The 13,000-nt window shown below is 36.8% G+C and overlaps 1 protein-coding gene across 10 annotated transcripts in view; it reads right to left on the bottom strand.

Moving 5' to 3' along the window:
- Positions 1 to 13,000, bottom strand: part of NUMB (NUMB, endocytic adaptor protein) — a 169,417-nt gene that overhangs the window by 35,035 nt on the left and 121,382 nt on the right. For all 10 annotated transcript variants that reach the window (XM_018053999.1, XM_018054004.1, XM_018054001.1 and 7 more), the window contains one exon: positions 4,236 to 4,310. In XM_018053999.1, the coding sequence (XP_017909488.1) occupies positions 4,236 to 4,310 (75 nt within the window). The remainder of the gene's footprint in view (positions 1 to 4,235; positions 4,311 to 13,000) is intronic.

The following is a 13,000-nucleotide window of genomic DNA, read 5'->3' as shown; positions in this document are numbered from 1 at the left end:
AGTTATCCATACCAGGAGTGACAGGGAAAAAGGAAGGGTGCATGAAAATGCAGGGAAACATACTGTACGGCCTAAGAATCCACAGAAAGAGAAGAGATCAGAACCTGTATTCATGCAGAGCAACTAGTTACTTTAGCATTCTCTTTTGACATTTAAAACAGATTATTCAAATTTGGCAGCAGAGAAAAAGATTATGATATACTGATTTGGTGAGATTTGCATTTAAATTTTCATAATAGTAAGTGGTAAATATATTGGCAGATATACATTTTTCAATTTAAAACCAGTGGTCAAATATGTGGAAGTCACCAATTAAAAAACCAGTCCACACTCAAATGATCACACAGTAACATTAAAAAATGCTACACTTAAATTATAAGTGTGCAGCGAGGATCCTTGTCAGACTTTTGCTTATTGAGTTAAAGATGTCACTTAGAGAATTCTTACTAATGCATTAGGACTGATTTATATGTATGTATGTGCTGATCAATTCCACAGCAATCATTGAGAATTAACAGATATTTTCGATTTCAAACGCGGAATAAATAATCTATAAAGAACACAAGGCCGATGCTTTCATTGGAGTTGAGAAAACTAACATATTTGAGAACCAAACCAAATCTATGAGCCACAGCTGAAATTTGAGGAATATGGTCCTATTTTCTTTAAAAATTCTATTTTAGAATAAAGAAATTTGCAGTGACAGTTGTAACTGTATGTAGGTAAAAAAGAGACAAGTGTCTGAGATCCCAGCACAAATTTTTAAGCATATACAAATTTTGAAAACTGGCCGCCATGTAAAGTCTGAAGAATTTGTGCAAAGTAGATGAGTTCTAATTCACCCAAACTAGCTTAATGTTAACATTTCTTAGTTTTGGCTGAACTATACTTTAAGCCTTTGCCTTTTATAAACTGTTATTAACAGTGAACAAATGCCTAGAAAAAGACAACTATACAGAAATTTGACTCTCTTAGGTAATTTATCTAAGACGATGGCATGGCTAGATAGCATCACCAACTCAATGGACATGAATCTGAGCAAACTCGGGAGATAGTGGAAGACAGAGGTGCCTGGCATGCTGCAGTCCACAGGGTCACAAAGAGTCGCACGCGACTGAACAACAACAGATAATTTATAAATTCATTCAATATTCTCAAACACTAAATAGTTTGTTTTTTCTCTAGGTTTTGAAAAATCACAAACAGCATCAAATATTTCCACAAAATGTTTTCAATTTAAGCTAGAAATATAAAAAGGGAAGTGGGTAGTTACACAGTAAGACTAAACTTATTTCTGCTGCCAAGTTTGGTGACTCTAGTTTTGTTAGACTTTTAGGTAACCACCAGCTTTTAAAAGGTGCAGGCCATGTTAAAAGATTCACCATTCTTTAGGGACAGGAAGGTACCAGAAGAAGATTCATTAATATTTAATTTAGCTCCCAGAAAAGCTCCTGTTAAACATGGAGTTTGCCTTCTTTTTATAAAAGACCTCAGATGTTAATGAAAAAAGATGACGTGCAAAATGCATCAAAAGACAGTTATTAGATTAGAGAATAAAACTAATTTAAAAAACAATTATGATTCTTTTACCTGCTAAAACAAGAACATATATTAAAACAAATATATCAAATAGTGAATAAAAAATCAACATATTAGGAACTGGTAGTGTAATGAAACTAGTCTAAAACCAAGACAGAGTGCGGAAGACATTTATAGAGACAATGGGAAGAAAAGACATTTTAAAAGGTCATCTTGCATCAGTATCAAGCAAGATAACCAAAGGCCCAAAACACTTTTTATAAAACTGGTACTCCTCACTCTGCAACTATGTCATAAAGGCACTGAAAATGGGCAACAGTCGTTTTTGTCATTTATCTTATACAATCTACACCCCTAAGTGGCTAAGTAAATTATGCCACAAAGTAAATGAATTGAAAATACTGTACCTAACTTTATGAATATAATGCAAAAAAAATTAAATTTAAACATATCTATGCTCTGAGAAGTATATGTTGTTTAATTACAATATCTTTTGATTTGAGAATATTAAGTATGTTGATAACTTCTCATTGAAGTTAATCCTAAATTTTAATGAATCACTTGGAAAGAAAATTAAAAAACTGTACTTGCAAATTATCCTGCTTCTTCAATCTCCCACAAATTTAAAAAGCACTAGAACATTACGTTTTTAGTTCAACAATCATTTGAGTGATAGGTTTAAGATGTTTGTTTTCCTATTTAACCGGTACATTTGAGCTACATAATTCTTTAAATTTTAAAACTTTTTGGCATTCAAACTTGTTCCAGACATGCTATTTCTTTAGCTTGTAGGTTTGTACATTTTTATGTTTGCTTCCATTTATTTGAAACTCTAAGAGGAGTACTTATCATCTATGAAAATAAACACATCTCCAGACACAGCTTTTGGCACAATATAAGCATCTGGCACAGTAGATTACAGATGTTTGTTAGATAAACGTTTGGTCAAAGGAGGAAAAAAGGTATCCAGAAATTTCTATGTAGTAAAAATATGAAAAGACAAAAATCATGTATTTTGGCAGACTAACATGATATGATCCGAGGATGAACAACATCTGAAGACTTCCAACTTTCTGCAACCATTTCCATACAGTGTTAGAAAGGGTATTAGTAGAAGGGGAAGTTTCATTGGGTATTAACAAATGGGAAACTGACACAGAGAGCTCAGCCTGGTGCTCTGTGACAACCTAGAGGGTTCAAGGAGGAGGGGATATATATATATATATATTTATGGCTGATTTACATTCCTATACAGCAGAAACCAACACAACTTTGTAAAGCAATCATCCTTCAATTAAAAAGCTTTATAAGTGTTCTTAATCTTATTCTCTTAGTGAACTTAGAATTATTTTGTTAAATAAGAGATTGAATTTAAGTTTCTTGGAAAACTGTATTATCTGCAGCTGCATTTAACTCGGGAACATATTTAGGTGGACATGGCAAGTCTACACAACTATGAAGTTCCTTTAACATTAATGATGATTAAATAAAGAGCACAGATAAGACTAAGAAGGTATTCAAACATTTAAGAATTTAAATAACCAAAATCTGAGGTAAAGGGTATGTATGTGTATCTCTATATTGTTCTGGGTTGTCCTTTTTTTTTTTTTTAAGTTTTTTGCATACCATAATCAGTTATTTTTCTTCTCCTTTCCTTTCTATAACAGATTCAGACATTTGTTGGCAAACACAATCCACTTCGACAAATTGGTTGCTTCCTCGATTTTATATCTTTTATACTGAGGAATTATATATAAGAGGTCATATAAAATATACCAAAAAGCAGAAAAGTTTTGATTAAGCAAATTGAGGGGAAAAAAAAAAAGCACTCATTCATTAGTAGCCAAACTTGTGGCAGCCTAGCATACCAGCAAACCCAAAGCAACAAGTATTTAATGCTGTCTGGGGCAAGGGCATGCAGAAATAATGCTTAAAGCTTTCACAGCAAAGGCAGGAAAGGCCACACATTGGAGAAAAGGAAGGTTGTGAAAAGGGCTGTCAGAATCTAAGAAACACTCTTCAAACCTGTCCAAACCATGAAATTAACACCTTAAGCTGAACCTTTGTGAACTCTAAACTCCTTTTATTAAATACACAGGCATATGCCTGGGATATATTCTATGGCGTAATAGGCAAAATAGACATTATTGATCCTTGAAAAGGACTCTCCACTTCAAGTTTGTGCAAAAGGCAGGGAAATACTTAATGTTAGAGGAGTACAAAGAAGGAAACTGGGGAGTAGCAGTAATGATAGGAAGTATCCCCAAAATAAACCTCACCGGCCATTAACAGATAACTCTATTTTATACTTTTTTTTCCTGGAAAGCTGTTTCCTACAGATTTAAATTACTAATTTATAACCCAGTTATCACAGTTAGGTTAAGTGACTGAAATAGTTTTACCCGGGTTTTAGAATATTATTCATCTATAAGAGTTCATACCTCTAGTTTAACATGGGTTCTGAATTAAAACTATCTTTTAGATAATGTCTGGCCTACACTGAAGCAGCTGGTCATTAAAACTTACATCTTTGGATGGACAACATGAAATGCTCTTTATTTAACAAGTGCACATCTTTTGCCTTAAAAGAAACACTGTTCTTACTGGACAGTGGATCACTGTAATTTACTGAACAAAATCTTTTGAGAAAGTGTTTATAGCATATAGATCAACACTGGCAACCATCAAATACATACAGCTTTCAGTCTTTTTACAGCATCTTCACAGATGTGCATTCCTCTTGATTCATCAACTTCTACATGCCCAAGGTACTGTAGAAAGAAGAGAAGAGTTAGGGATATTGGTGTGTTTATTGAGTAGCTACTGTATGATAGACATTATGTGGTAGAAAATTGAATACTAAAATTCCACTCAAGAAACTCATAGCATTACAGAACAGTTACGATAATATAACTTGACTTATCCTCGGTGTCCTCATATGAATGAGATTTAGAATAAAGGTCTCAAAGAGTTGTTAAAGGGGAGTAGGTGAAAAAGAACACGATAAGGAAAGGTAAATGTCAGGTTAACATTCAGGTAAATGTTACCTGAATCTAGTGAATCTGAGGCATAAAAGTCTGTGCTAGACACTGTATCTCTAGACATAAAAAATAATCCTAAAACAAAACATGTGTGTGTGTATATACTGAAAAGGTACAAAGAAAAACAACAGCTATTCAAGGCCTGTAGAGATCACATACTCTTTTTACGGGAAGCACATAAGAGGGCTGAAAACTAAAATTTTAAGACAGTACATTTGAGCTTTAAAATTTGTATAGAACTTGAAGAAGCCATAAGGGAAAGGCTGGAAAACTATTTTAGGCAGGGAGAATTTAACAAAAGCTATAGGTGTGGAACAGAATAACAATACATCAGCAAGTATTCCTCCTCCGGCAAGAATATGAGGTATATGCAGCTATGAAACTTGAATACTGAAATGAGTCTGTACTGAACCCCAGAGACAATGGAGAGCTAAAAAGTTTTTTGGTTTTTTTTTTTTTGCAAAGTAGTAATATTATTCAAATTGTATCTTAGTACGGGAATAGTCTTGGGTTAAAAAGTACAAGGGATGATGGCAATATCACAAGTGCTCTTCTAAAAGGAAATTTAGAGTCTGGTTCTGGTAAGACGGGAAAAGATATGCCTTACCCTGTCCTGGCTTCCCCGGTGGCACTAGTGGTAAAGAACCCACTGTCAATGAAGAAGAGACTTCATTGTCGATCCCTGGGTTGGGAAGATCCCCTGGAGAAGGAAATGGAAGCCCACTCCAGTATTCTTGCCTGGAGAATCCCATGGATAGAGGAGCCTGGTGGGCTACAATCCACAGGGCCGCACAGAGTTGGACACGACTGAAGTGACTTAGCATAGCATGGCATCCTGTCCCACGCTCTGAATGAAATCATAAAACCAGAACAGAATGCATGGAGCACCTATCTGAGATCTCTGTAAAGAGTCTAAGATAAATCAGAGAACATCAGAATTCAAGGTATTTCTGAACTGGCAGGGAGTTTACCTTCCATGCCCCTCCTCCCTCCTTTGGTCCCTTCAGCTTGAACTTAACACAGCCAGATATCCAAAAGGGAGTGCTATGGCATAGTCAGAACTCTGGAAAAAGCACTTTCTCTCTGGTTCAAGGACCAGGTATGTGAATACCTTATCCTCAAAGAGTACAGGAATCCCCATCCCTTTATTTATTTATTTTTGTTCTTTTACACCCCAACCCCCAGGAAACCCTGTGGTGGTGTCAGCGGGAGCAGCAAGGGAAGCCTCCAAGAGCCACGCACCTCTCACAGACTGTGATTCCAGAAAGGTGGCATCAACACCCGCCCAGTCCCCACTTCTGCTTTCTCACCCTCTCCCTGAACCTCCCACCATCTGGCCCTGGATGAAGGTGAAACAGTGGAATTCATGGGCACAATAACTAGAGCCCTAGGAAACACAGGCATAGAGAGTTTAAGTAACTTGTTCAAAACCATTCAGCCAGGAATGCTCAACCCCAAGCAGCCTGACCCACAATAGTCTTACAATGCTCACATACTGAATTTTTCATTTTTACTCCTATCTTTCCAATACTGACTGAATGCATAAAACCTACATAATTAAAATCAGTTTAGGAAACTGCTAGACTTTAGGTAACAAAATACCTGAGGTATCAATCATAAAGATCATAAACTAAGGGCAAAATAATTTAATGACTAAAAAACTGTAACTGCTGTAATTTTGAATAAACATAAAACAGCAAGATTCACTTTTAAGTGAATCAAATAATATATTCAGTTATATATATTTTATATATTCATCTTCAGATTCTTTTTTATTATAGGTTATTACAAGATATTGAATATAGCTCTCTGTGCTGTAAGTAGGTTCTTATTGGTTATCTATTTTATATACAGCAGTGTGCATCTGTTAGTCCAACTCCTGATTTATCCCTTCCCTCCCCTTTCCCATTTAGTAACTGTAAGTACATTTTTTACGTCTGTTGAGTTTGTTTCTGTTTCGCAAGTTCATTTGTATCATCTTTTTTAGGTTCCACGTATAAGAGACATCATACATTTGTCTTTCCCTGTCTGACTCCTTCACTTAGTATGATAATCTCTAGGTCCACTCATGTTGCTGCAAATGACATCATTTCATTCTCTCTTATGGCTGAGTGATATTCCATTGTGTGTGTGTATATACACCACATCTCCTTTATCCACTCATCTGCTGATGAATACTTAGGTTGCTTCCATGTCTTGACCACTGTAAACAGAGCTGCTATGAACACTGGTGCATGTATCTTTTGTGTATGTGCGTGCATGCTTATGTTTTAGCTGCACCACACAGCTTGTGGGATCTTCCTTCCTCAACCAGGGATGGCACTAAGTGGAAGCGTGCAGTCTTAACTACGGGACTGCCATGGAAGAACCTGCATGTATCTTTTGGAAGTATAATTTTCCTCAGATATATGTCCAGGAGTGTGATTGCTGGATCATATGCTGATTCCATTTTTAGTGTTTTTTTTTGTTAAGGAAACTCCATACTGTTTCCATTGTGGCTGTACCAATTTATATTCCCACCAACAGTGTAGGAGGGTTCCCTTTTCTCCAAACCCTTGTCAGCATTTATTATTTGTAGGCTTTTTGATAATGGCCCTTCTGACTGCTGTGAGATGATACCTCTTTGTAATTCTGATTTGCATTTCTCTAATAATCAGCAATGTTGAGCATCTTTTAATGTGCCTGTTGGCCATCTGTATGTCTTCTTTGAAGTAATGTCTATTTAGGTCTTCTATTCACCCTTTGACTGGGTTGTTTGTTTGTTGATATTATACTGTATGACATGCTTATATATTTTGGAAATTAAGCCCCCATGGGTCATATCATTTGCAAGTATTTTCTGTCAGTCCACAGGTTGTCTTTTGTCTGTGGCCTCCTTAGCTGTACAAAAGTTTTCTAAGTTTGATTAAGTCCCATTTGTTTACTTTTGTTTTTATTTCTTTTGCATTGGGAGACTGATCTAAGAGAATATTGCTAGGATTTACATCAGAGAATGTTTTGCCTATGTTCTCTTCTAGGAGTTTTATGGTTGTCATGTCTAATATTTAAGTCTTTAGGACACTTTGAGTTTGAGTTATTTTTGTGTGTGGTGTGAGGGAGTGTTTTAACTTCACTGATTTATATGTGGCTGTCCAGCTTTCCTAACACCACTTCCTGAAGAGACTGTCTTTTCTCCAATGTATATTCTTGCCTCCTTTGTCAAAGATTAATTGACCACAGGTGTACGCATTTATTTCTGGGTTCTCTATTCTGTTCCACTGATCCATATGTCTGATTTTACGCCAATACCATGTTGTTTTAACTACTGTTAAACAACTACTATTACTGTACCTTTGTAGTACTGACTGAAGTTGGGAGGGGGGTCATGGTTAATGCCTCCGACTTTGTTCTTTTTCCTCAGGATTGCCTTGGCAATTCTGGGTCTTCTCTGGTTCCACATAAGTTTTAGTATGTGTTCTACTTCTGTTAAAAATGTCACAGGTAATTTGATAGGAATTGCATCAAAATTTGTAGATTGCTTTGGGTAGTATGACCATTTTAACAATATTAATTCTTCCAACCCAAGAGCGTGGGATATCATTTTATTTCTTGAAACTGTCTTCAATTTCCTTTATCAATGTTTTACAGTTCTCAGCATGTAAGTCTTTCACCTCTTTGGTCAGGTTTACTCCGAGGTATTTTAACTTTTTTGATGCAATTTTAAGCAGGATTTTTTTAAAAACAACTTGTTCTTTCTGCTATTTCATTGTTAGTGTAAAGAAATGGAACAGATTTCTGTATGTTAATACTGCATCCTGTAGCTTGCTGAACTCATTTATCAGTTCTAAAAGTTTCTGTGTGGAGTTTTTAGGGTTTTCTATATAAAGCATCATGTCATCTGCATATGATGACTATTAACCTATTCCCTTCCAATTTGGAGAAATGAATAGAGATTTCGAAGTGTTTCCAAAGGATTTTATTCTATCATCTTGATCAACTCAACTGGTCACATACAGGTATTTATGATGGGGGGGAGGGGGGAAAGGAGGGAAGACTTGATGAAAAGACTTGGTAAAAAGGAGAAAATAAAAGTATCTCACATGGACTGACTCAGTCACATAATCTATTTTAGAAATGTGGAGATGGAAATCAGCCTTGTGTCTATGAGAAAAACATGCCAATTGAAAAAAACATTATTAAAAAGGTCTCTTTTCCTCTCTGAGACACTACCTCACTGAAGAACTGCAGCTGATTTATGCTTTAATGGCTAAAATATTTGACACTGCGACTTCTTCTGTCTGTATGCCTTTTCCAAACTCCCTCTGAGTCAGGGACTTTTATTCCCAAAAATGTAGCTTAGAAAAACTAGCATGTAGAATTTCATTCTTGGATGAATTACATCATTTTTCGTTTTCTTGAAAAAAAAAAAAAAAAAAAAATTTTTTTAAAGTAGATTATCTCTCTGCTTTCATACTGTTATCCATGAGAAGAATTGCAGAGCTCTGATGTGAGAGACTACATAGTCAGCAGTTCTCAACATTAACAAAAAGTGACAGTCATTAATTTATAAGAAGCTATAAGGCACATTATCACATACACATAGCCTATGTTATAGGCAAATACAGGATGCAGATGTGCACAACATACATCAACCTTTGTTTAGGGGCTTTAATCAAAAAGAAGTAGCTAAATTAAAATGGACTATTTTTTATGTATAAATCTGGAGCACAATTACATTTTAACAACTGATCTAAACTAAGTATATATGGGAATTCCCCAGCAGTCCAGTGGTTAGGACTCCATGCTTTCACTGCTGAGAGCTGGGGTTCAATCCCTGGTCGCAGAACTAAGATCCCACAAGTCACTCAGCACAGCCAAAAGAAAAAAAAAACTAAACTAAGCATATGGGTTAAATCTAATTACTTAAATTTAAAGCTTAAAATAAAGAGACTAAAAAAACTTCCCCTTCCAAATGAGACACTAGATGTCAAAAAAGTTAAGTGCTTTAGACAAAGCCATATAACTGGTAAATTAACAGGTGATAAGTCTAATAGTACTGAAAAGTACTAAACTACACGCATAGTCAGGGTACCCTGCTACTCACCTGATTTCACCTCCACTTGTGCCATCTGCTCTAAACACACTGGACTCCTTGCTGTGTCTCCAACATACCAGGTTTTCTCCTGCCCCAGAGCCTCTGTACTCGCTGCCCTGCTGTCTACAATCTGCTTCCTTAGACACTTGAGAATTTGCTTTCTTTTTTTGGGTCTTTGGTTAAAAAAAAAAAAAAAAAATCACTCTTCATGAGGGCTTCCCTGACGATCCTATTTTAAATCTCACCCTCCATTGCACTTCCTTAACACCTCATTCTCTTTTTATATATTAGGTACTGTGTATATATTATTTGTTCATTGTTAATATACACTAGAATGTATGCACTGTGCAAAGATTTTGTCCGTTTTGTTCCCTTGTGTTCACAGTGCCCAGATGTCTGCAACACAGCAAGCACTCAGTCAGTATCTTTTGACTATGTCAACGGGCTACTGGACTCACAGAGAAGGAAATGTAACACATTACTTAGTGCCATCTTAAACAATAATAAGTCATAATAATGAAAACTTTTACAATAAACTCAAGACAGAGAGACAATCAATGGCATAGGACAGAATGCAAATGTTACAAGCTATATAAGGTTAAAAAGAAAAGCATAGCTGACATAAGTTTGAAGGTAGGAGAACATGTTACAATTTATGTTAAAACCTTATCTGAAATATCTCATTGCTCCAATGCAAAGACACATTTTTTTCAAATTTCTAATGTTTCAGAAAGAAGAGCAAATTATGACATACTAGCCACTGTCAGCATCCTAGCAAGCTTATATGTGACTATAATGTATCTGTTCAACCAACTGTCACTTCAGTTGATTTATTTCATTGGTATCATACATGACTGAACATTAAGTTTTACAGTGTGAAGCAGCTTTGAAATGAAACATTGAGTATGTAGAAGACTGTCACACTCAAGCTGTAAAATTGTAAGCAACAGAAAATATCTCATCTCCTGGGATGAAAAATCAATTGAGGAAAACACCCAAGAAATGCAGATTAAAAACTTCAACATTCAGTTGTTAATCTAACCAATAACAACAAGAGCAGCAGCAAATATTTACTGTTACTCACTATGTGCTCAGAGAAGGCAATGGCACCCCACTCCAGTACTCTTGCCTGAAAAATCTCATGGACAGAGGAGCCTGGTAGGCTGCAGTCCATGGGGTTGCGAACAGTCGGACACAACTGAGCGACTTCACTTTCACACATTAGAGAAGGAAATGGCAACCAACTCCAGTGTTCTTGCCTGGAGAATCCTCGAGAGGGGGAAGCCTGGTGGGCTGCTGTCTATGGGGTTGCAGAGAGTCAGACACGACTGAAATGACTTAGTAGCAGCAGCAGCACTATCTGTTAGTGGTGTGTTTTCAATATAATGTATCTACTCATTTAATTTTCACGTGTGCTAAGTTGCTTCAGTCCTGTCCGACTCTTTATGACCCCATGGACTGTACCCCATCAGGCTCCTCTGTCCATGGGATTCTCTAGGCAAGAATACTGGAGTGGATTGCTGTGACCTCCTTCAGGGGATCTTCCTGACCCAGGGATCGAACCCACGTCTCTTACATTTCCTGCACTGGTGGGTGGGTTCTTTACTACTAGCACTACCTGGGAAGCCCTAACAATTTTCATAACCTATACTAATTCCAGTTCTCATTTTATAGATGAAAAAACTGAGGCACAGAGAGGTTAAGTAATTTCTTTTTAAAATTTTTTATTGACATACAGTTGATTTAAACTGTTTCAAGTGCAGTACAAAGTGATTCAATTTACACACACACACACACACACACACACACACACACACAGAGGCTTTCTGGCCTCCCAGCTTCCCAGGTGGCACTAGTGGTAACGAACCTGCCTGCCAATGCAGGTTAGATGTAAGAGATGCCGGTTTGATCCCCAGGTCAACAAGATCCCCTGGAAGAGGGCATGGCAACCCACTCCAGTATTCTTGCCTGGAGAAGCCCATAGTGCCTGGTGGGCTGCAGTCCATGGGGTCGCACAGAGTCAGACACAAGTGAAGTGACTTAGTGCATGCACACACATCACACACACACAGACTGTTTTTCAGAATCTTCTCCCTCATAGGTTATTATAAAATACTTAGTATAGTTCTCTGTGCTATACAGCACGTCCTTGTTGGTTATCTTTTTTATATTAATAAATAGTAGTATATATATATGTCAATCCCAAACTCCTAATTTATCCTGCACCCACTTTCCCCTTTGGTAACTGTAAATTTGTTACCTATATCTCTGCTTCTACTTCTGTTTGATACATAAGTTCATTAAAAAAATTTTTTTCTTAAGATTCCATATATAAGTAATATAATGTTATTTGTCTTTTTCTTTCTGGCTTACTTCACTTAGTGTGATTATCTCCAGGTCCATCCGTGCTGCTGCCAAGGGTTTTATTTCATTCTTTATTTATTTATGGCTGTGCTGGGTCTTCATTGTTGTGCACAGGTTTTCTCCAGTTGCAGTGAGAGGGGGCTACTCTTCATTGATATGCAAGGGCTTCTCATCACAGTGGCTTCTCTTGCTGCGGAACACAGGCTCTATGCTCGCAGGCTTCAGATGTTACAGCACACAGACTTCAGAAGTTGTGGCATACAGGCTGAGTTGCTCCGAGGCATCTGGGATCTTCCTGGATCAGGGATCGAACCTGTGCCTCCTACACTGGCAGGCGGATTCTTATCCATTGTGTCAACAGGTAATTTCTCTTTCTTTCTTTCTTTTCAATTTGGCTGCACCAGGTCTTACTTGCAGCACATGAACTTTATTTGTGGCACGTGGAATCTAGTTCCTTGACAAGGGATCAAACCTAGGCCCCTTGCATTGGGAACATGGAGTCTTAGCCACTGGGCCAACCAAGGAAGTCCCTATTTCATTCTTTTTTATAGCTAATATTCCATTGTATATATATACCACACCTTCTTTATCCATTCATCAGAGGGTAAGTAATTTTTAAGAGAGATCACATTTAATAGTAACTGGCATAGATCAAACACAAAGTCAGGTAGTTTGGCTTAAAAATGCACGCTTTTACAAAAGTCTAGATGCCTCTCCAGAATTTTATTACAGAGCTACTAAAGCACAGGAAGCAGGAAAGTTGACATAACTATATTTACAATTTAGAAAGATCACTACTATGCACTAAGACAATAGTCTGGAAGGGAAACAAGATCAAAGGCAAAAAAAAGAAAAAAGTCAAGAGCTCTTATAATGGTTTGAGGGAGAAAACAAAGATGAGGACTTGATTAAAGCAGTGGCAGCAGGAAAAAATAACACAAAATGAGAGGATAGTGAAGATCATATACGATATAGTGACTGT

The sequence above is a fragment of the Capra hircus genome, chromosome 10 (assembly GCF_001704415.2).
Source record: "Capra hircus breed San Clemente chromosome 10, ASM170441v1, whole genome shotgun sequence".
NCBI classification, from domain to species: domain Eukaryota; kingdom Metazoa; phylum Chordata; class Mammalia; order Artiodactyla; family Bovidae; genus Capra; species Capra hircus.
The sequence above is the reverse complement of the archived record's forward strand: the minus strand, read 5'-3'. Positions and strand labels throughout refer to the sequence as shown.